The sequence below is a fragment of the Gavia stellata genome, chromosome 2 (assembly GCF_030936135.1).
Source record: "Gavia stellata isolate bGavSte3 chromosome 2, bGavSte3.hap2, whole genome shotgun sequence".
Taxonomy (NCBI): Eukaryota; Metazoa; Chordata; class Aves; order Gaviiformes; family Gaviidae; genus Gavia; species Gavia stellata.
Genome location: NC_082595.1, coordinates 60946093 through 60971302, shown reverse-complemented (window position 1 = coordinate 60971302; position 25210 = coordinate 60946093). Strand labels below are relative to the sequence as shown.

The 25210-nt window shown below is 42.1% G+C and overlaps 1 protein-coding gene and 1 long non-coding RNA gene across 2 annotated transcripts in view; one reads left to right on the top strand and one right to left on the bottom strand.

Annotated features, from left to right (window-relative positions):
- REV3L (REV3 like, DNA directed polymerase zeta catalytic subunit) overlaps positions 1–16157 on the bottom strand; it is a 125154-nt gene extending 108997 nt beyond the window's left edge. The window contains exon 1 of the mRNA XM_059827874.1: positions 16019–16157. Coding sequence (XP_059683857.1) covers positions 16019–16157 — 139 coding nt within the window. The remainder of the gene's footprint in view (positions 1–16018) is intronic.
- Positions 16158–16940: 783 nt separating this feature from the next.
- Positions 16941–24983, top strand: LOC132318897 (uncharacterized). The gene is made up of 3 exons (XR_009484410.1): positions 16941–16979; positions 23955–24080; positions 24785–24983. It is a non-coding gene; the product is annotated as an uncharacterized LOC132318897 (long non-coding RNA).
- The last annotated feature ends 227 nt before the right edge of the window (positions 24984–25210 follow it).

Here is a 25210-nt window from a genome sequence, read left to right as displayed (position 1 = left end):
TTCTGCACTGTCCTGTTCCAAAATGAATGTTCCAGCAAATTTTAAATTCTGTTTATTACTATATATTATTAAAGTTCTTTTCTGAAGAGATTAAGAGAAACAAACCTATGTTTCTAACTCTTTGATGACAAAGGCAGACTTCCAAATAAGAATCATTTCAACCCTAAGCCCATAGAAAAATTGCTCCTCTGCCCCTACTGTTGCTGTTCATAGATCTCGAAGCAGCTACTAGTCCAGACCAGATGACTGTAACAAATTCAAACACTTCTGGCAGAGGGGTGTTTATTATTTTCCAATATGACTGCCTGCCAAGTTTCCCCGTCCAGGATTTTTTTTTTTTTTTTTTAAAAGAAAGGAACCATGTGAGCCAAACTATGTCAGGGACTAGCCTTCAAACAATTCTTTCAGAAAGTGGAAATGCACTAGCACGTATGCAGACTTGTATTTGAATATGGTTCAAAAAGAAGACACAGCACAGTCAAAACTTTAATCTTCAGAAAACAAAATGCTATGCTGTGAGTCTTTGAAATCAGTTATCAGTACAGAATACTCAAAATCTTTCTTAACATGTGATGAAAAAAAGCATGAACTTTAATGAAATAAGCTGAAATTGATGAACACAGCCATCTTTAGCTCACCTCAAAATATAACCTTTGAATAACATCTTTTGTTTTATGACTTTTCAATACATATTCCACAATGTCTGTTTCCAGTCTATTGCTCATTAGTTTAGCTATACAAATCTGCACACAGTATTATGGCATAAAGGCACATGTCTTGTGAGGAATTCTTAGAAGCACTGGTGCATATTATCATGTTAAATGATGGTCTTGTGATTAAGATACCTAAAGGCAAGAAAAGGGTGAATCCCACTTCAAACCCCTCATGACCTTGTACGAGTCATTCAATCCCTCAGTCTTGATTCTGCATCTATAATACCAAATTAAGAATTACTGAAATATTTTAAAACACGAAATCATTCGCTAGCTGCATACATGGCATTCAGACAGAAATGCAGTCATGCAGTCTATACATGTGATAAACACTCAAAAAAAAAAATCATTGCAGGAGTAGAATTAAAAGAAAGAAAAGTCAAATTTCTTTGCAAAGGTTCTGCACATGATTCTCAGCTTTCAATCTGAACATAATCTTGAAAGGCCAACTTGAATGAATTATTCTCTTGCAAGAGTTTAATCCAATTTAAAATAACTCTAATTAGTCAAAGTACAAAGTAATGACCAAACAACAGACATATTCCTTAGAAGGCCAGTGGTTTGATATGGCAAGTCTTTTGATTTATCTTGCTATTATCAGGTTTTCAGGTCTTGATGTATAAAATTCTGTTTAGGACATGAACTGGGGAATTGTGGGGGAGACAAAAACCTCAAGTTACGACTGCATGAAAAATAGCAATCACTTAAAAATTACGGTCATAAAGAACTAAAAACTTAACCTCGTACCTAAATCACAAATGAGACTGTGGGTTCTGCTTATTCTCTCCTACAAATAACTAACTACCCCTGACAATTATGCATTAGAAAAAACACAGGACTCCAGTTATTGTTTCTAAATAAAAACATTTGTAGCACATTTCTATAAAAAAATGACTGTAAGGGTGGAACTCCTGGAGGTAGCCAGAAATACATGGATTTTATAGGAATTGGGAATATTACATACTTCTGAAAAATCCAGTCTTGGTGTTATGGAACCACATTAGCCATATCATCTACTGGCAAACTTCCTTGCAGCCAACTGAAGAATTGCCCCTTAATATTTGAGACATTATTAAATTTCAAGAAACTGCCTTAAAACAAAGAAAGATCTAATACATTATTTCCTACAACAATGGTGAGTTAACAAAAATTCTTTAAATGTGACATTTTTGACACATTAATCCTGTTATTGTGGCTGCTACCGTTCAACAGCTAGGGATCAAGATCTTTGTTAACAGACAATTACAGAACATAAATATTTGTCTCACCATTGGAAAAAGTGCAACCCATTTCTAAATAAATATTAATTATAATCATCATTATCTACTGCACTTTTTTCACCTTTCACATAATGGAAATGATGAGTTTTAATTGCATCCACAATTCCTTTTCTATCAGTTTATTTCTCACTCTTGGAAAAGATCACTCCATTTTCATCACATTCTTTACTAACAGTAGAAAATGTCTGTGTGTTGGTTTTTTTTTTTTAAAAAACAGATTCCTTAACTGCTTGAGCAAATTCTAATACAAAACTACAACAGTTCCAACCATTACAAACCCTCTTCGGAGTAAAGCCTTTTGTCTATGATTGGGCCTATGTTGAAATACCACTAAGCCTCATGAGACACTATTTTTAGAAGCCTTTTTAAAGCTAAATAGTTCAACATACAGCTTGGCAATGAGAGACAATGATGTCCAGTTGCATCTGAGCTTATTTTAAAATGTGACCAAAGTTCCTGAATGGAAAAAGAGCTCTTGACCTCACTGTGCAACTACAAAAACAGTCAAAGAGCAACAATTTTCACTACAGATGTGACCTATGCTTCATGAATTCAGAGCTAAACTTCAACTAACTCAGAAAAGCAGAAACAATCTCAGATCAGATTTACTTCTGAGTTAGGGATGAGTGTACACAGAAGCTATTTGCCAGAAAAACAACACTTCGTGCAGTTGGCGCCTTACCCTTTTACATGGCTAGCCTCCAATATCAGCTTGGAGATTTCCTTGTTCTAAATGCTGGCAGCTACTAGAACATAGGTTGATGAAAACACACTTTTCTCCTTGTAAAATATGTAATGTATCATGGTGATGAATTCTGTTGGTCAACTGAAAACTAACCAAAAATAGAAAAAACCCAACCCAACAGGTTAAAAAAAATAAAGACTGCTTCCTTACATGCAAAAACCTCTTATTCTTTCCTTTCAACTCCAATCCTAGCTTGCAAATAATAATATCAGAGAATATAAAGTTCCTTTATATTATGTATTAATAATCACAATACATTAAACGCTCAAATTAGAGACTGCTTAAAACACAGTGCTTTGGAAAAAAACAATCACTGTAATAAGATGCTGTAAAACAGCTGCTGTACTTTGGAATATGTTATCTGTTACAGATCACTACATACTTGAAGAGATTAAGAAACCATTTTAATAATGTTTAGAAGGAAGAAAGTTGAGACTCCTTCATGAATGCAGATGGAATGGACTTCTCATTCCCCAAGTTTTATTTTTTCCTCTTTTTCTCTTCATATGTCTCTTCCTGTAATCCTCACATTAATATACTACCTCTAGCACTAGCAGTATCCTGTTTTACTGTTCTGATGAACTGAAACAGCAGAATTCTTCTGCAAAACTTCAGTGTGTGCAGTATTTCAGAACACACAACTGGTAGAAAATCATCCACCCTTCTTTAGTTACCCATTACCGCATTAATAAGCGGCTCACAAAATACTCTGAAACAGTAAGTTATTTTCAGCTCTAGAACAGTTGAAACCTCAATTACACTGTGCTAACAAAGAACCCAATTATTTGAGGACAGCAGAACTGAGTCTACCTCCATAAAACAAACCAAAACCAAACAATCCCCCCCAAGCCTCCTCAGCTCAGCAAATATATTGCATCAGTCTTTCCCCTCCTCTTCCCCCTTCCCCGCAATTCTAAGTGACTTCCTAGTGTAAAAGCACTAACAAATAACCACACTGTGCATTTGTCCAAACACAAGCCAAATAAAATCAGATGGGTTCAGAAAGCAACATTTATGCAAAGTGATGGTTACTGCATCAAACTCTTGGACTAAGAAACTCCTGTTCAATACTGCACACCATAAAGCATTTAACATCATTAACTAAATATAGAAGAAAAAATGCAAGCTACTGGATTTGAAAACTCATCAATCTATCTTAGAGGCATGTGCAGATTCAACAGTATGATCAAGCTTTAAGTTTCAACTGACGGCTGCTGCAGAGCAGCTGTAAAAACAGCCAAAGTTTTGTACAACTTGGTTTTAAACATTACTTGTGTTTCTCCTGACCCTTGTATACCAAATTACATATCTTCAGATTATAAAAGCATTACACTGCAATCTTAGTCACCAGGTTTACTCCTAAACCAACTTCTTACAAAAGGTTCTCTGGCCAACTCCACTCTGATCTATTGTTATTTTTCCATCACCATTTTACCTCCACAACTTTATTGTCAAATGCATAAGCTTCAGCCTCTCACCATCAATGTTCCGCTATCAAAATACCAAGTCCCTGACCATGAGGTTACTACAATCAAAAAATGCAATCACTCGTACTTTAAAAACTACAGAATTCAAACATTCAGTGAAATTAAATGGTTTACTGTGGGTCAGATGTCTACAGAAGCCAAATTATTAATAAAATTGAAAAACTGTATTGCTAGTGGTTTGCATAAGAGAATGACATTCTGAAAAAGCCAAAGACTAACTTGGAAAGAATAAGATGTTCCTAAGGTTTTCTTTCAACAAATCAAGCTTACACAAAACAAGTAAGTTTTTTATGGAAGCAACTGAAGAACATGACATATGAACAGGCTACAGAAAGCCCATTTACACTAAAGAAAAGATGATCAGTTGAAGAAGTGACTTGTTTCTCACTGTGTTTGGTTTCTGTTCTGTTTTTTAAATCTGCCACATCAGTACCTACATTATGCAGGCCCACCTATCTTTCTCTGCCAGCAAAAGATGTATTTTCTTGTGCGTGCATCACACTGCAGAGTCAGGCTTGAAGTCTGGATGGATTGAGTTTATTTCTACTGATACACCTGGAAAATGAACACCAGCTATTTAGAATTCATTTTATTTACATTTTCGCATCCCTTAATCTAAAAATAGTAATACAAATTTTCATGAAAGCAGGCAACACAAAACGTGCTCACAAACTGCACAGTGCTCATGAGAACACTGTAGTTCTCCACTACGTTTTACACGTTTGGACAGTTCTCAGTCGGGGGGACTTTGTTTTCTTTCTCTCTTCTCCCACTGCACAGAGCAATAAACCTCACATAACACCTCATCTACTTCCAGCCACAAGTCTGGAGATAAGAAATTCCAGGGGATGAATCGGCCCCGTGAGCCAAAGCAAGTGAAACCAAAAGGGAGCAGCCTTAGATAACTGGTCCCTGTTGTTGCAACTCCAACGTCAGTATTTTCTGCAGTCCTGGCTCTTAGCACTTTCCTTCCTCCAAATCCCTCCTCCCCAGCTCACCTCACATGCTCCACGTATTCCTTTCCGTTCCCAGCTTTCCTTTCAACACATCCTCCCATCCTCCTGTTTTTCCATTTAGGCAATCCCTCCTACAAAATTCCACTTCAAAATAATGACTAACAATATTGCCATGCCATCTGTTTTCATAACATATCACTCTTTCTACACCTTTTAACCCTCTGTTTATACAGAACAATTTTTTTGGAGTGAGGACCATCCACTACTATCTGCACAGGGCCTAAAGTAACTGGTTTGTGTTCTTAAGTCTTTAATCTTTAATATAGCAGTGGTTAAAAATTACTATTTATTTCCTTGATTAGCTTTTAAACTGCTAGTATAAGAACACAAGCTCACCAAAACTTGACATGCTGGCACAATCTGCAAATGCTTAGCAGAACTTCGTTCTGTTCTTCCCATCTATCCTAAGGTGGGGGGTTTTGTTCGTGGTTTTTTGGGTTTTTTTAATGCATCAGACTCAAAACAGGAATCTAGACTCTAAAGATACTAAATTCATCTCTGCGCAGGAACTGCAGGTATACAAATGGACATGTGAATGCACAAATTCCTTAAGAACCATACATTAAAAGAAAAAAAAATTACCTGAACTACCATGGCAAGTTAAATTACTTTATGCACAACATATGCCACTTTTCTGAAGTACGGAAAACATGGGACAATTTAAAACTGTATTTCTGATACAGAATACCTTTTTAGTCAAATGATGACTTATAGTTATTTTAAATCATTCCTGTGTTTTCTGTTTAGGTAAAACATACCATCAAAAAACAGAAAATACAGACCCAGGATTTATTACTTTTACATAGTCATACTGTACCCAAGATATCTACATAGAAGTTTTAGAAACACTACAAACCAAACCTTGCTGTAATCAGAAATGAAATGAAGTGCCTATACTTTTACCTCAGAGGATGGCATGTTAAAAAAAGGAAGAGGTAACAGCAAAACACACACTGGAGAGCTCTAAAACAGATTTAACTGTTATGCAGTGGGGAGAGAAATGAAACTTAAGTGAGGAGAAGCAGCCTTGCAACAATGGAATACGGAGGCCAGTCATTTGTGGTGTACTCTACAGGTCAATACTGAGGCCAGTATTGTTTAAAATCTTCATTAATGACCTGGACATTGAACAGGTGCACCCTCAGCAAGTTTGCAGATGATAAGATGTGGAGGAGTGCCTTATACACCAGAGGGTTGTGCTGACATTCAGCAGGACCTTGACAGGCTGGAGAAATGAGCAGAGAGGAATCTCATGAAGACCTACAAGAGGAAATGCAAAGTCCTCACCTGGGGAGGAATAACTCCATACATCACTATGGGCTGGAGGCAGGCTGTCTGGAAAGCAGCTTTGCAGAAAAGGATCCAGGGGTCCTAGACGAACATGAGCCAGCAACGTGCCTTAGCCACAAAGAAGGCCAACAGTGTCCTGAGCTGCATTAGGAAGAATAGCACCAGCAGGTCGAGGGGCATGACCCTTCCTCTCTGCTCAGCACTGGTGAAACACATCTGGAGCGCTGGGTTGAGGTCTGGGTTCCCCAGTACAAGACAGACATGGACACACTGGAGCCAGGCCATGAAGATGATTAAGGCCGCGTGAGCCAGGGTTTTGTAGCCTCAAGAAAAGAAGGATTGGGGGTGGGGGGGAAGGATCTTATCAATGTGTATAAATACCTGGTAGGAAGCAGTAAAGAAGAGTGAGCCTGACCCTCCTCAGTGGTGCCCAGTGAATGGACAAGAGGCAATAGGCACAAATTGAAACACAAGAAACTTAAAAAAAAAAAGTTTTGGGTGGGTTTGGTGGGTTTGTTTTGTTTTTTTTTTTTTACCCCCATTTGTTTTGTTTTATTGTGGGGGCGGTCAAACACTGGAACTTACTCAGACAGGTTGTGGCATTTCCATCCTTGGAACTGCTCTATGTGACCCTACTTTCAGCAGGGCGCTTGGAATAACTAGATGATCTCTAGAGGTCCCTTCCAACCTCAACATTAATCTGAGGGTAAAAGCTCACTGCTATTGTAGGAAGTAGACAAACAGATAATACTCACAGCAGAACTGGGTTGGTTTTACTCCTACTAGTTAGGTCTAACAGTAAAGATGGTTAAGCCTCAGTTCTACAAAGCTAATTCAAACAGCTCAAACATTAAAATATTTGATACCAATTATTTATAAAAATAGATTAATTTTACCTCAGCGTAAGAAACTGCCTTGTAATCTCTTCTAATTTCCTACAGACAGTAAAATAGGTTTCACTGCTTACAAAAGTGAATGCCACAAAACCATTTCCATAATGGTCAATGGAGAAAAACATACAAGAACATGAAGGAAGATTCATCTGCAATGAAAGTCTTCTGTAACATTTTAGCTAGGTTAAATAGGTAACTTTTTAAAAGGAAATATAAAAGCTGCTATATCAAGAACTCCAGAAAATAACCTCATCTGGATAATAAATATAATAGGGGTGGCAGCAATAAAAATTTGTTCATTACTGATCTGAAGGCAGTACCTGTAGAAGTAAAGGCTGAACCAGTTTCCAATTCCCACTGCTTAATAAGATTTGTGTTATACAGAAACCCACCTAGGTAGTTTCAAACACAAAATGCAAGACTCATTATACATCTCATTATACAAAACTCAGAAAACTTGTATTGTAAACCTCCCCTGAGGAGTAATACCAAGTATTATGGATTAGGTGCAACATTCCACAGACCTTTCAATATTCGCACTGAGTACCGCATGTTGATATTGCACCAAAAATAGGACATACAGCCTTGCTGTAGTAAACACTGGTTTATTCAGCAAACAGTACAGAGGCACAACTTGAATGTAAATAAGCAGCAGCTGCTCCTACTTTCTCTGTAATTTTTAGGAAAAGAACCTGTCACTGAGGGACAAACCCAACCTAGCAATGGTCTCTGTAATGAATATTCTTTCTGTTCTTCTTCTTTCCAAATCTAAATCAGTTTTCACTAACACTGCCAAAACCTTCAGTCACTTTTACATCTGCGGGGTAATCAACTTAGAGACAGCTACCTGGCAACCTTTCCACACCATTTGGATGCACCTGTGTTTACCTGGACACACGAACAGGCTGTACAGAGTACCTGGATACTCACCGCTGACAAGAGTAATCTCAGTAATGACAGAATGGTTGAGGTTGGAAGGGACCTCTGGAGGTCACCTGGTCCAAACCCCATGCTCAAGCAGGGCCACCTAGAGCTGGTTGCCCAGGACCACATCCAGATGGCTTCTGAGTATCTCCAAGGATGATGACTCCAGGACCTGAGAATCTGAGAAGGCATGTGCACATACACCAAGGTCACATAACATGAGCTCATAAACATGCAGTCAACATGACGGACTGCATATATATGAGTTGGGGAAGAAGTTATCTGACATGGCCACCTGCATGCTGATCACAGAAAGGCTGGAGCATACGGACATGAAATGGTTCCCTAATAAGACATATGGCCCACCCCAGCCAGCAAGTGTGAAGTTTTATTTAAATGCCCTGCCAAAAACCCCACAAACTTCTACACACCTTATAACTTCTCTATAATAAAAAGCAGCTCTTGAAAGAAAAGAACCTTAACAAACATGCGTGTATGAAGCCTATGCAAACACTGGCATTTCAGACAGTCCCTACATCTAGTACAAACTTTTCTGGTATTTGTTTAGATTCTTGTATATTTTGGGCTCTATCCTCAGTCTTAAAGTAACTGTATCACAGGCAGAAAAATACTGCCTGTTAGCAAGGTTATATACTTGATTATTCCACTGCATTCCTCAAAATTACTGGTTTCACCAGAATACATATAGGTATCATGAGTAACAGTACAATTACAGCCTAACTATACAGATTTCATGGCAGATCTTTGCAACCAGTCCCTGGACCTTGTTAATCAAGCCTAAGCCTTAATGTTATACTTGTTACCACAACTATAGCTTTGATCAACATATAAAAGAACATTATTATTTACATTAATTTATTATTGGGCAGGATAGTAGCACAGAAATAACACTGCTTGTAGACAGTAGCTTCTTCATTGTACTATCAGTTCTGCTATTGATTTGATGTGGGACCCTAAGCAAATCCATTCTTTTCCTTACACAGGTGTACCTTGCTGTCTGTCAAGAACATGTTCCTGAAATGGGAGATAGCAATTCAACAGACAGTGAAACAATTTTTACCCATAGAATAAATGTAATAGAGAGGAGAAATTTGCAGAAACTTAAAAAATGGACACAATTGTAACACACAGAGACAGTACATATGACATGGCGGACAGAGAGGAAGAAGCAAGTTCATCAGTTGTCAACTCAACATCCAAAGATGACAGATGAGGAAGATGAGATGCTGGCTTTTCAGAAGCTGGCTTTGCAATAGCTGGAGATACAGAATGCTTAATTAAAGAAAAAAAAAGCTGACTGCTAATTGTCCTGAGATTTTGATCAGCAGATCTCCCTTAACATGAGACAATCTCCAGTGACCCTGTCCAATCACTGTGAAAGATTTCAGCTGCTTCATCTGTGAGACCAAACATCCACTGTAAATCTTTTAGCGTGAGTGTTCATGCTGCTTCTTTCCAAATGGTTACATTTTCATTGCCATCATCATCCTTCTCAGAGGCTCACTGCACACGGAGGTCAATCAAGTCAATCAAGTGTAAAGGACAAAAACAGGGTAATGACAACAGTTAGCAGAAGAGGGTATTAAATGATCAATACCGGAACTCTGAAACGAGAGACTGAGAAGAAACAGATAGCACGGTGTTACCACACCTGTTTCCTTCTTCCAGAGATTTATCTTGTCAGACTGCAAAAATTACTAAGCAGGAGCTGTTTCTCACTGAGCGTTTACACATTGTCTAATCCTGCCAACCTCAGTTGTGAGATGCATGTGCTACTCTGGTAAAAATAAGAGAGAGAACTATTTTCAGGCCAGTGTGTTATTTTGAGGAGGTTCATTTTATACACTGAAGAAGATATTTCAACAAGCAGCCAAAAAGCACCCTTAAGAAATATGTAACAGAACTGGAAGTTGTAGCTGATATAGATAAGCTGTTAGTCTAATTCCAGGGGCACTGATCATAAAAATCAGTCCCAAGTTATATATTAGACCCAATATAGATGCAGCTACTTTGTGAAACACTTTGAAGTTTGCAGCTGATAGAGTTCTAAGCACGTAGTGTCAGTTATTCATGTATTTTTTCATTGAATTACAAAAGCACAAATATATTCAGTGACTTGACCAAGAGGTACTCTACAGAAGCAAACAGAAGAATGGTTATGAAACCAATATCTAGCTTCTAGTTAGAACATCAATTTTGTCACAGTATTTTAAGGTTTATATAAGAAACAGAATTAAAGCAAGCTGTATATACATGGGTACTAAATTTACTACTTAACGAGTTTCATGCCAGCGGAGCAGAATCTCACAGTTTATTCAGGCAGCCTCTCATTGCTCAAACAACTTAACAGGCAATCTATACAAAGTATGTAACAAAGGCCTCAAAAAAAAGGAGAAGGTTCTTCAAAAAAACCCCAAACACACAAAAACCCCACAACACACTAGAAAACACATCCTTTTAAGAACCAGGTAAATTACAGACTAACAACCTCCAATCACATCATCGACAAAACTCAAACACTGAAAACAATCTCAAATTCCTCATTCCTACTCCAACCCTGTTCACATCTCACAGAAGCTACAAACCTCTGCAGAAAAGAGAAACAAATGGACATGAGGCTATTTTTCAAACAGTTCTTCAGAAGTCGAGAAGCCTGCCAGCGCATGATGCAGAAATGGCATGCTGGAAGTGGAGCTACGTTGTACGATGCTGAAAATCTCCTAGGCCATGCTGCAGTCCACAGAAAAACCTCCTATCAAGAGCTGTAGACTGGTACACTTTGGGAGAGGGTGCGAAAAGGTAAGGCAGAGGCATAAGCCTCACCACAATGGCTGTATCCTATTTTGCATCCTCATACCCTCACTTTGAAGCCACAGAAGGGACTGGAAGACTGTTAACGAGATGTGCCCACTTCTGAGAAATGGAATATGGGAAGTAGCAGCAAGATGCTCGGCTGTGAACATTGGGATAATGAACTGAGCAGGCTACAGAAAATGACTATTGTGGGACACAGTGTCTGAAATGGTAGCGAAAATGAGGGGAGAAAAAAGTTAATCACGAGCTGAGCGCAGAAAGCAGCGAGTTCCTGCAATGAGCTCATTCCTTCTCAAGTGAGCAGCAACAGAGGAGAGAAACACTGGGATGGGATCAGATATACAGCCTAGCCAGGTCAGTGAAGGGGGAAAGGGGAGGGAAGAACAGAAGAAAGAAGATAAGCAGGCCCCCTCACTGAGTCATACCAGAGCTACTGCTGCTGGAAAGGAGCCAGGTTTGAGCTGGAGCATTTGCCTCTGGTTTTCTCCCCTCTCAGAAAACCAAGAAGTGAAGCCACCAAACTTAGACGTCTACCTGAAATGCATTCAGATTTTCCTGACTGTAAACCCCTACTCTAAATTACACCTAGCCTCAGAAAAACTTGGCATCAAAAGCATGCAAGAGTAACTTAAAAACATCCTGTTCTTTGGCTGAGTTTTTGTGCTGCCCTGAAGTAAGATTCATTCTTGGATCAGTGATTTCATAATGTAAAATACAAAACACTTCAAGAGAGACAAATATATAAAGTGGCAGTTGAGGACTGCGGAGTTATATTATTCCTCAAATTACACACTGCTTTTTCTTAGGTAAATTCCTAATCTGCCTTCTACAAAGGCCCTCCTGTCAATTGGACACACATTTCTCAGCCTAACACCCTTCAAAAGCAATTTAAAGATGTGTACCTATTTCTGTAAAATTTATCACTTATATCAGCCTCAAATCACGTCCAAATCAGAATTCTGATTTTTTAAAATATTTCAACTGTTTTACAATACTCTCTGTCATACACCAACAGGTATCTTGTATGCAGTTTACGATTAGCATCCTCAGCTACCTGCACTCAGTCTTGTTAAGTGAAGTGATAATTTAGCAAATTCATCTCGTTTGTTAATGTGTCTCCTAACACGACATCTAGTCTCACCCCTATTTCTTTATGGATGGATTTACAGTTTGGTTCTGTCTTCCTGCAGTTGAACAAGCACCTGACTGAAATACCCAACTGGGCATTCACATACTTATTTTGAAGTGGTCAGTGGAATCTTGAGGAAAGACTCTGAGAGCTTGAAATGGACAAAAGCTAGTAGGAAATAAATCAAAACTTTGATACCTCCATACACCACAACTTAGCAGCAAGAATGACAATTAAACAAAAGACCATACGTAAACAGAAAATTCAGTTTTCATTACGATTTCACTCTAATAAAGAGGCCTTGCAATTTCTCAAAGGTTTTTTCTTTATTTATAAAAAGCATTTACAAAAATTGCCAGGTAGCAGAAAAGAAATACTACCTGAGAAGATAATGAAACTTTTGTTTCATAGTTGAGTGCTACCTACTGAATTAAAATATATTGGTTTTAAATATAAGCAGTAATATTGCAAGACTCCTTTAGAGATACAAAGACTACTATACCAAATAATATCTACTATCTTATACAACAAAGCATGAATTTAACACTGCTTTCATTGTCAGCACCGTGGCAGTGTTGTGGCATTTCTGAAATTATACTTTTGTCCAAGTCAACAGACATTCCAGTCTGCTTCAAGCACCAAATTGCTAAAATGCAATGAAATGGCTCAGCCAGCTAAGGTGCATTCAAACATAAATTCTAGTAGTGCTTCACTTCACCTTTTGCTATTGTAGTAAGAATTTTACTCTTTGTATTTCACAGAACAACAGAAAACAGTAGGCGGATCTTTGGGCTTAAAGAAAATTTTGATTCCTTGCCTTTCAAGCTCTCATTACACACAGATGTAGGACATCAAGAGATGACTCGCATAGCCTTGGCAAACACAATGAGATTTCTTCTTCAAAAGACCTAAAGCAGTTGTCAAATGTTATTGCCAACACAGTCCATTCTAGGAGTTCACCCTTCCATTATTTTTAATTAAAAGTCTGAGTTTTACCTCCCCCAACCACCACACCACAAACCACTTTTATTTTATAGATTGTACCAGCAAACCTTTACAAATCAACTATTGAGTACAGGACTACATAAAAGCCCTCAAACATAAGAACACTGGCAATTCTTGTTATTCATATACCTCACTGAGCACAACACCTCCAGAAGAGGAGGCAGAAAGAGTAGGCAGGTGCCTTCAGAATCAACGTCCATAGCTGATACTAGACACAAGGTATAGTGCTGCTAAATGTTTGACTTTCCAAACATCTGCATAAGCCACTTCCACATCCCAGTCAATCCTCCCCTTCACTCAGCAGGTGGAATCTGGAGTCTGTTCTGAACCTGACTCCCAATTAGCCACACAGCATGGACGCGCAGCTTTAAACATACTAAGACTCATGCAGAGCGAATCGTGCCAGAGGTGAAGCAGCCTATACAGGCATAGTGGTTTGCTGTCATGTAGGCAGCATGGCAACTGAGCACCTTTCCCGCAGGCAAGAGGTACACGTTAAACCCAATGAGAAAGGGTTTTTCTCATCCAGACCAACTCAAGTGAAGACAAGCATCACAATGCCAAACAGTAAGTGCACCCCATTGTCTTATACAGTATATTAGAAGCTAGTTTCACTATTTCTTTTTCCTCAAAGAGCATGTCAATGCAGATGTAAGTGATTTTACTTCATTTCATTTTATATTTCAACTCTCAAGTAAATAATTGGATAGCCCTCTCTCTGAAGTCACAGACATTACTTCTGACAATGACTGCTTAGGTCCAGCATCTCTGAAAAAAGAGAGAATTAACATTTGTCTCCTTTTTTTTAAAAAAATGAAAGAAAATAATGCAGAGATGTAACAAGAAGTTCCTGAAGCTCATTAGCAAACATTATTCAGAAAGGAAAGGAAAAAAGCCATTAAAAAGTTTAACAAGGAAATAAATAGAAGACAGCCAAGTCACACTTCCTTTGTAGACCGTAGTGAAGTGTCTCCTCTAACTAACACGAATTAGAAACACTTCTATTATGCAAACTAATATTAAAGTTTACGGTTTGGGAAGCTAGGGATTTCCTACGGTGTTCCTAATAGCTGGACAACTAAACTACTTCACTGTTTACTTTATGATGCCACATTCATGATATGGCATAGCCTAAACATTTTCTTAAAAGAAAATAAGCCTTAATGAGTTAACCACATGCACGCAAAGAAAGCCTGCTACCTGCCAGACAACCTCAGGCTCTACATTTTTTAATAATGAAATAGTTACTCATGCCATTACATAAATATTATTACATAATATCCCCTTTGTATGCAAAATTAGAACTACAATAAAATAGGTCCCACTATTTCAGTATTGTATCTATTAATCCCACTCATCCACTTAATAATTTGGAGCTGTAGATGCATCAAATCACAACAGCTTTTCTATCTCACGTTCCTCTGTGCCTAAACAGAGAACAGACAGATAATTCTAAAAAACACCCCAACCCCCCCAACAACAAAAAAAACCTGCTCTACTATAATAACTGGGTGAGGGAAAAGATATTGTTACTATGCTTTTTTATTACATGTTTTTTGTCTTGCCTAACATTTACTGTACATACCAATACCTCATTTTCAACATGTAAGTCAATAAAATATGCAGCAATACCTCAATTCCCAAGGTCAGCATTACACAACATAAGTATAAAGGGATCACAAGCAACGATGCTTAACATGTCTAACATCCCAAAGAACAGTTGGGTTTTTTTCCAATTTAATATTTAATGCATCGGTAAACTACAATAAATATTAAATTTATTTTCCTAAATATTAAATTCCTTAGAAATTTGTTCTGACGGTCAGAAACATACTTGAGATGTGGGAAGGCTATAACCACGAGTCCATAGAGAAGAGGCAATGAAGAAGGGGGATGTGACATTAGGAAGTCTCAGGGGGCAACATGTGGCCAGCGGTTAGGACGTTCCCTTCTGCAGTGCAGCACCAATGCCTACCGTCTTACGCGATTTGTTCCACGCTAGCGTAAGATCGACATAAAGCCCCCACTTTGCAAGTACTGCAGAAGTCTCACTTGTGACTACGTTCAAAGGTTTCCCCTCGCACTCTCGCCCTTTCGCTACCCTGCCCGCAGAAACACTCCTCCCGCTGTGCCGCCTTCACCCCCGTGCCCACACGCCGTTATCCTGCCCATTAGGGAGGCGGCGGGCGCGGAGCGGGCGGCTGCCCCCAGTGTTTGCACAACCGCCGCCTCTCGCTCGGGGCAGCCCCCACGCCGGCCGCGCCGCGCACAAAGCCCCGGCGGCCGCGGGCCCTCCGCCCCAGCCCGCACCTGCGGCCCGGCGCCGCGGCCCCCCACCGCCACCGGCCGGAGGGGCGGGCGGGGTGCGCGGCGGGACACGACACCTCCGCCCCGCGGCGGCGGCTGCCGGGCTCCCCCGCGGGGACACCCGGGGCAGGTACCCTCCTCGCCGGCCGCCGCCGCCCCGCGGCGCCGGGGGCCGGCTGGGCCCGGCGCGCTCCCTCGCAGCCGCCGCTGGCAGGTGAGACGCGCCGCAGCGGCGGGTGGGGAGGGGGGGCGCGACCCAGCCACAAAGAGCAGGAGCTGCCGCTGCCTCCGCCGCGGGGGGGCCGACGGCGGGGCCGGCGCCAGGAGGACCCGCGGCGCAGCGGGGCCGTCCCCGCCCGGCCGTCGGCGGCGGGGGGCGACGGCGGTCCCTTACCTGCAGGGGTGGCGCCGAAGACTCTCACGACGGGCACCCGCCTGGTCGGGGCCTCTCGGAAGTGGGACTGGCAGGGGTCCAGGCCGGGCAGCGGGCTGCCCATGTAGTAGTCGGCAGTCACGATCCGCACTGAGAACATGTTGTTCGCCGCCGCCGAGGCACGCACTGAGGGAGGGAGCGAGCGAGCGCGGAGCCCGCACGGCTCCCCCCGCCGCAGCGAGCGAGCGAGCGAGCGCAGCCCCCCGCCTGCCTCTCCTCGCCCGCCCGCGCGCGCGCACGCCCCGCCGGCGCGCGCACAGCCTCACACACAGGCGCGCGCCCTCGCACGCGCCTTCTCTGTCTGTCGCTGCTCGCTCGCGCTCTCCCCCCCCGCGCCGCCGCCGCCTCCTGCTGCTGCTGCTGCTGCTCCGCCGGGCGCGTGCGCGGCGGCGCGCGCTCGGCCCGGGCGCCCCGCGGGCTCTAGAGCGCGGCCGGCCGCGAGCGCCTCGCGGGCAGCGCGGGCCCGTCCCCCCACAGCACTACGGACACCGCGGCGGCGGCGGCAGCTCCCCGACCCCGGGCTGCAGCTGTTGTTGCCATGATGATGATGTCACGGACGCAACCATTGGGGGAACGGGGAGGTGGACGGGCCGTGTGTTGGGGCGGGGGGACAATGGGCGGGGGAGGTGTCATTCCTCAGCGCACACACCCGCCCCCCCTCCGTCTCTCGGGGGGGCTCCGCAGACAGGGCGCGAGTGTTCGCGGGAGTGGGGGAAATCTTCCCAATGTTTATCCGCGTCCCCGCAGGGGGGGGGAGGGGCTCGGTGATTCGGCGATCGGCCGCGCGGCCTGGGGTGAGGCTGCGGAATCCCGAGCCGCGGATAGGACGGGTTGGGGCGGGGAGGGAGCGCTGCTGGGACACGATGGGGTTAAGCTGGGTCGGCCGCCATTTTGGAATGCCGAGCCGCCTCGCTGCGGGAAGGTGAGTCTTCGCACGCTGCGGGGACTAACAGAAATAAAAAAATGGGCGCGGCAGGGAAGGGGGCGAGGAGGGAGACGGGGAAACCTCCTGCCGTCGTTACTCGGGGCGGGGGGGGGAAGCGGGGCGTAGAGGCACCGCTCAGGTAGCGCTTCCGCTGAAGCCTGCGCCCCCTTTGGTTGTAACGGTCCCTGCGTGCGGCTTGCGGGGGGGGGCGGGGCGAGGCCTGTGGAAGGGCGGCGGCGGTTGGTGCCGTTGCCGAGCGCGCGGGTGGGGGCGGGGCGGGGCCGGGCGCGCTGCGGCGGAGCGGCGGGGGCTCGGGCCGCGGCCGCGTCCTGTTGGCAGCTTCCCCACCGCCCTTCTGGGCGGCTCAGCCCCGCGTCAGCGGCCTCCTCCCCCCCCTTCTTCGCAGGGTGCTCCACCACCGCGCTCCTCCCCCCTCGCTCTCCCCACGGCCACCGCGTTTCTTTCTTCCCTCGCCCGACCCCTTCTCCACGGTTGCCCGTTACCTTTCTGCGACCCGGGAATAAAGGTCGGGCTGGGAGCTGCCCGCGCTGTTACCTGGCGGGGGTGAGGGAGCTGCCTCCTGTCGTACCGCGGTACTGAGGCCGCAACCTCGGGCCCTGTCCCGCTGGGGAGGGGCACCCTGAGGCTGGCGTCAGGCTCCCTATTTCTTGAACCCCCGCAGAAGTGGGCGAGACAGCCCCTCGGAGACCTGCGTTAATCGGGAGGAAGCGAGTCCTGCGAGCTAGGTGCCTCCCTGCCCCCCGTCATTAGTTTGGGTAAAATTTACGAGGATTCAGGTTTCTCTTATTTGGTCCTTGGGCCTTTAGGAGAGCGTATTCTGTGTTTTCCAGCTCTCTCATGCAGGTTTTCATTTAAAATGATAACCGAAACCTTGAGTTGGAATTCCTGTTGCAGTCTCTTTGTCTCAGAGCTGAGGATTTGGGGGAAAAACCACACCAAATATCGAAAGAGTTGGCAGTGTGGAAGGTCGGCCTATAAAAAGGCCAAATACTCTTACATATACTTAGAATTATATTGTTACATATGCGTGCAAGACTGGATGATATGAGACAAATGTACAAATCTATAAAATCTGACAAAAGTCCAATATGTAAAACATATGTTTCACATTTTGCTTACATATGTTTTGGTTTTAGATTTGAACAAAAGACAGGTCAGGATGTTGCTACCCTTCATTTTTTCATTGTAATGAACAGGAAGCTTGCCTGTCTACTCAAGGGTAACTGGTTTCCTACTCTTTCTTTGTAAGCTGTTTATTTTCTCTAGCTCACTTCTATTTTCCACCTTGAACTCATTTTTATGCAAACAGAAAAAAAGTCAAACTACCTAGTCATCGAGGAATCTTGCATCACAGAAGTAAGTAGTTGAAATAGGGTGGAAACACAAACTATTTTCATTGTATCTAAAGAATAACTGAGCTATAACTTTAATTTTTTGACAGTTATTTACATTTGCAAGGCTAATATTTGGAAAACCTTTGGAACTGCAAGAATATTCTTATGAATATTTAAATTTCACAAAGGCTAATAAATCACTAGGAGGTTACTGGTGAAGCATGTTAACAAAGAGCATCTCTAACTCTTGTTATTTGAATACGTTTTGTACTGCTGCTTAACTAGTACATTTCCCTCATTTTCCATCGGACTTTGGTAGGGACACTACTCTGTTCCTGTGTTGCTCCATTCCGTGCTCTGTTGTCTTTCTGTTCACATGATCGTCTAACTTCTTGAGCATTGTTTTTTCCCATCACTGTTTATGTCACTGATGGCTTAATGTCTTTGAACACTGGCAAATGTGCTCTGGTGCCCCTTCCTGCATGAGTTTAAGATACTACAACATCCGCAGTCCCCTTCTGTGCTGGCGAATACCAGTCCGCTACTATATTCTGTTGTCATATACATAGGCAGCAGAACGTGATGTGTATCTGCACCTCAGCTGGATTGGTATATAAACCAAGACATTTAAGCTACTGGAGGATTCTGGCTTCTTCTGAAGGAGTGGGGTGTGTGAGGTATAGACACAAGTGCGTATCTGGTAGTCTTGCTCAAGAGAAAGCAATTGCCCACAATAGGATAGTGTAGACAGCTGGAATAACTATGTAGAAGCATAAAGCAGGATTCACTAAAGCATGTCATTCAGAGCCTTCTATTTCATTACAAAATTTTAATGTTGTTTATTAAATCAGAAAGAGCTGTGCTTTGAATTAGGAAGAACTGTTGCAAACGGAAGACAGCAGGACTAAGACAAGAACAGCTGATACCTAACCTAGAGCCAGTTTCCTGTTCATATGAGGTATTAATTTGATTTCTGAAAATGTTGAATGTTTTACTGTTACAAAAAAAATTACATGACTTTCCTTTTTGATGTGAATAGCTTGATCCAGGTGGTAGTCTGAGAGTCATGCAGATGTTTATATGGAACTCACATGCTTTCTGAGCTTTACCTTTTCAGTTTCCCTTCATTTCTTAGAACACACTTCTGCTTTCTTATTCTTCTTGCAGTCAAGTCAATAAGTTAGTCTGCAGGATCATACTGAGGTAAGAATATATTTTCAGTAAAGGTTTGAGTCAGCACTGTCACGGGAGGACCCCTGCCCTCCTCCTCACGTCAGTGCAAGCATTTGAATAGCTGCATAATAAACTTGATTTGGAAACTGGTCCAGGTAAAAGTTATCCAACTGAAAAATATGGGTTAGTTTTAACCTAGATCAGGTCCCCGATCTGCCTCATTATGTAGGTGTGTGAAAGCCTGTGCTTGCACAGTGGAGGAGGCAGTGCAGGGGCTGAGTTTGAGCAGTAGGAAGAAAAAGAGAACACTTCTTCCAGCAGTCTTGGCTTGTGGTAGGTTAAGTTGATCACTAGTTTAAGTTGCTGAAGTCTAAAAGTCAGTTTAACCCTTACAGTAGATGACAGATGCAAAGCCTGTTTCTGGATTTCCTACATTTCAGGTTGTGTGTCAGGGTTTGTCCTCAGCACTTGTTTTATTTGTTGTTCATGCACACGTGTGTATGCATCTACTATATCTAAATTTCCTTTATTACCTGAAAATGCTGCCATCCTAGGATGTCAGTAATTGCAGAAGGAATCATCATGGTTAGAGAGCGCTACCACCCATTTTCCCTGGTATCTCCAAACTCTGTATGTACTCTCTCTAAGGTTTTATCCAGTTTTCTGTTATAAAGCAAGTCACCCCCTGTTCCTCCAGTTGCTAAGCAGCAGCTGTTCTCCCCATTAGCCAGCCATGTATTTGCATGAAAATAATCAAGCTTGAATATATAACTGCTTCTAATCATGCACAGTTAAACAGCTGTACCATAAAAAAAAAGGAGTATTAATCATATTAGTTATCATCATAACTGGTGACTGTCTTAAAAGTTAGAATTTCCCTATAGAGTAAAATCAATATAGCAATATGGGAAAGGCTGTCAATGTTGTCTACCTGGACTTCAGTAAAACCTTCGACAGTGTCTCCCACAGTATTTGCCTGGAGAAGCTGGCGACTCGTGGCTTAGACAGGTGCACTCTTTGCCGGGTAAAAAACTGGCTGGATAGCTGAGCCCAGAGAGTTGTGGTGAATGGAGTCAAATCTAGTTGGCAGCCGGTCACAAGTGGAGCCCCCCAGGGCTCAGTTTTGGGGCCGGTCTTGTTTAATATATTTATCGATGATCTGGATGAGGGGATTGAGCGCTCCCTCAGCAAGTTTGCAGATGACACCAAATTGGGCGGGAGTGTTGTTCTGCTGGAGGGTAGGAAGGCTCTGCAGAGGGATCTGGACAGGCTGGATCGATGGGCCGAGGCCAATTGTATGCAGTTCAACAAGGCCAAGTACCGAGTCCTGCACTTGGGTCACAACAACCCCATGCAATGCCTACGGGCTTGGGGACGAGTGGCTGGAAAGCTGCCTGGTGGAAAAGGACCTGGGGGTGCTGGGTGACAGCCAGCTGAATATGAGCCAGCAGTGTGCCCAGGTGGCCAAGAAGCCAACGGCATCCTGGCCTGTATCAGAAATAGTATGGCCAGCAGGAGTAGGGAGGTGATTGTGCCCCTGTACTCGGCGCTGCTGAGGCCGCACCTCGAATACCGTGTTCAGTTTTGGGTCCCTCACTACAAGAAGGACACTGAGGTGCTGGAGTGTGTCCAGAGAAGGGCAATGAAGCTGGTGAGGGGTCTGGAACACAAGTCTTATGAGGAGCAGCTGAGGGAACTGGGGTTGTTCAGTCTGGAGAAGAGGTGGCTGAGGGGAGACCCTGAAAGGGGGTTGCAGAGAGGTGGGTGTTGGTCTCTTCTCCCAAATGACTAGTGAGAGGACGAGAGGAAGCAGCCTCAAGTTGCACCAGGGGAGGTTTAGACTGGATATTAGGAAAAATTTCTTTACTGAGAGAGTGGTGAAGCATTGGAACAGGCTGCCCGAGGAGGTGGTGGGGTCACCATCCCTGGAGGTGTTCAAGAAATGTGTGGACGTGGCATTGTGGGACATGGTTTAGTGGGCATGGTGGTGTTGGGTTGATGGTTGGACTTGATCTTACAGGTCTTTTCCAATCTTAGTGATTCGGTGTGCTTCTGTGTTAAAAAAAACTGGTCACAAAATAATATCTGCAGTTCACAAAAAAATTACAAATGCGAATATGAGCAGACACAGAATCATCTAGCGACTAGACATGGTGGGGGCTAGAGAAAAGCCACTTTTTTGAAATATCTAGTTATAGTAGCAGAATGCTACAGAATTTGGTGATAAAAAAGTTTAGACTATAACACAGCAGGTAAAATTTTGAACAGTACCTCTTAACTTCAGAACTGATGTATGGATCCATGTTTGAGTTCCTGCTGATTTCCAGGATGTTCAGTGTTTCTGAGGTCTATGGTCTGAAATCCTGGTTGTGCTGTCTCAGCCTGGGGAAGCTCTGGATTTATTCAAACTATATTTCAGAATGAGAGCTGGGTGTGGCCCACATATTCTCACGTGCTGATTTTTCAGGTTACAAAAACATGGTTTCCACAGGGAGAAAACCTGGGCACGCAGATCAGGAGTAATATGTGGTCCACCCAATTGGTATCCCAACCTAGACAATCAGACCATCTACATTACACAGGAAGTTTATTTCCCAGTGTGCCCCACAGACTAAGTGAATGAAAAAAGTCTAAATCTTCAAACTAAAATATTTGGTGCTACGCTGTGTAATTTTTGACTGCCAAACCTGTACATACTTTGCCTCATATAAGAATCCGTAGTCTCATGTTAGGCTCTAAGACTCCCTAAACGCTCAGTGCAAGAAATGGTCCTCTTAGTCTGCGAAAGTGAATACACTGAATGAGAAGCTGTCTAGAAATGCTGAGAAACTATGAACTGGATATTCCCCTGCCCAAAGAAGTAAGGCTGAAGTCTTCTCTCAGGATGCTCAGTTTGGAGTCCTCTCCTAGAGTTAGGTACCTCAGCAAGTACAACTTTTATCTTATTTGGGAGATAAAAGAACAGGGAAAGATCGCTCTTTCTTCCAAGTGGAGCAGATCTGGGATTTGAAAATAGATCTGCATTTCACACATGAGTGCCTTAACAGTAGGTTAATGGATGAACTAATGCACCTGTGCAAAATATTTGGGAAGATTAGTTTCTGGTCATCTTTCATGTTCTAAGAATGCTTATTAGACCAGACATCATACGCAAGGTACACAGGAGGATTCCTCATATGAGAGTCCTGACAAGCCTTGCTTATACTCCAGAATTAGAGTATATGCCAGAATTTGAGGCAACATTGTGCATGCCATCATACCAGTGGAAAGTCAAGTACTGTCTGGATGTTATCAGATAAAAGTCTAAGGACAGTATGTGAACAGCAAGGAATTGAGCAGCTTGTGGATAGCAAACTGGCTTAAAGTGCCACTTAGGCTGCTGAATTAATTTGTGGAGGTAACTGTGTTTGGAAATAATGCTTAAGGTCCTAATTCATGAGAATTTTTTTTTTTTTTTAATTCTCAGTGAATAGATACAGGCTAGGCAATAGGCTCTCAAGTGTAATGCAGTCAGGTTCTGTCAGAACCAGGGCAGTCACACATTTAATCAATGGCCTTACACCAACAATGTCTTGCCACTAGAAACCTGATGGGAAAACTAACCTAGGTCTCAATTATGAAAATATTAGAAGTATCAAAACAGTCTTTTAGCAAAGACTCTTAATAAACCTATCAGGGCAAGAATGGTGCCATGTGATTGGAAAGTAACAAATGTGTTTGAAGGAGAGCCCAAGGAAGTGTTACATGCAACTGTTGCAGTATATGGGACATAGGAAGCAAATTATAACATAGGATAAGCAAAGGCATAGAAGTAAAAAAAAAAAAATCTTTGGTGTAGTAAAGATAGATTTTGTTGGGGTAACTGGGTATTTTTTTGATAAAATAATTTATTGACAAAGGAAGTAGATTTCATCTGTACTTCATAAAAAGATTCGGTATAGTGCCATATGAGAAATTAAGTAGGATGCATAACATAAAGAATTGCTAATGGGAAATGACAGTGGATTGTGTTTAAAAAAGGACTATAAAACTAGAAGTTGGCTACAGGTAGAGTCCGCCCATTTAATGTCTTTAGCGTAGTCCTATTTAGCATATAAATAAAAGTTGCTGGTAACCTTAAGTTTGGAGGAGAACAGGCATATCATATAGGAAGAATTGTGTGGTTTGGATTGGAATAATAGAAATGTCATAACATCTTACATATGAAAGGCAAGATCTTGCACTTTAAAATTGCTATGAATTTTCTGCTCTCAACTAGAATGTCAGAAATGACAGAATAAAAGATCTGGGAGCCAGAGTAGTATGAATCTACCCCTGTGATGGGTCCTAAAAGATAAGTACAATCCTAAACTGCATAAAGTGGGTTATTTCTATCAAAGCAAGTGATATATTAATGTGATTATACAAGATCTTGGTCATACCTTATTTGGACTTTTTTTTTAAGTTGTCAGGAGGGATGAATTTAAACTAGAAGAGGTACAGAATGAGGTTCTGAAAATGATCATAGATGTGAAAAGCCTGTTTTACCAAGAAGATAAAAATCGGTTGGCTTCATGTAGAAAAACAAAAGGTGAGAGAATGTAAGTGAACTTTGTAAGTACATCCATAACTTTGGAATAAGCAAGAAGAAAAAATATTTAAGCCAAAGAATAATGTTGATGTAGAATGATTAGTTATAAACTGGAAATTAATGGGCCATGAAAGAAGGTTTCTAACCAATGGAGGAATGAGTTTCTTCTCTCAGTAAAAGTAGCAGGGCAGAGCATTTTAGCAAGTTTTAATACAGAGGCTGAGGAGATTATGAAAAGCGTTATATGATGTTTGCTGGTTATCGCACATGACTACACCTGATGATCAAAATTCTAGAAGAATTGCATGTAGTTCACCAAACATTTCGATAGTGGGTTCCGCTAATCGATGCAGACAATTTAGCCATTAGGATAAATAGGTTTTCATCATCATTGTACAAAACACATTGTATACCATGGATATGGTATAGCTTTCTGTTTAAGAAAACCTTGACTGTAGCACAAAATGCAACCCTGTTACAACACATATTGTGGCCTTATGTATATGTTCATATCTGTAAATGAGTTGTGTATACAAATTCACATACATAATGTTTATATGAAAATGCAAAGCTGCCTCTGACCATTTTTGTTTCCGGGGTTGTATTTGCATTTAGCAACTTATATTTCAAACAGAAGTTTTGATTGAAAGTTATTCAATTTTTCGTTTGTTTTGAAAGTAACAATTTTTTTCCAACATTTTCAGGTCTTGCTGTTGCCTCATATCAGAAAAACCTACCAGTGAACGGGTGTACAGGAGAATGCATAAGTATTCAAGAAAATTATATAAACTGAAATGTAAAAATTAATAAAGAATTACACGTGTAACAATGTAGAACTATATCACTTTTTTTAAAAATTGAGAAAGTGTAGTTAAATGAGAAGCAACATATGCATAATGTAAGAAAATGGACAGTAAACACTTAATTTTAATTCTAAAGTTGAGATTCCTGATCTGTTCTGTGCTGACAGCATTCTACATGTCAAGAAGGGATTGAGGTTCCCTCCCATGCTTGGAGAATGACCTATTGTCAAGAGCAAAATATTTATACGATTGCATAAGGAATTAAGTTTAGTATAACAAGAACACACACATTGTTGGGGAACAGTATAGTAATAAGTGAAGTTTAGT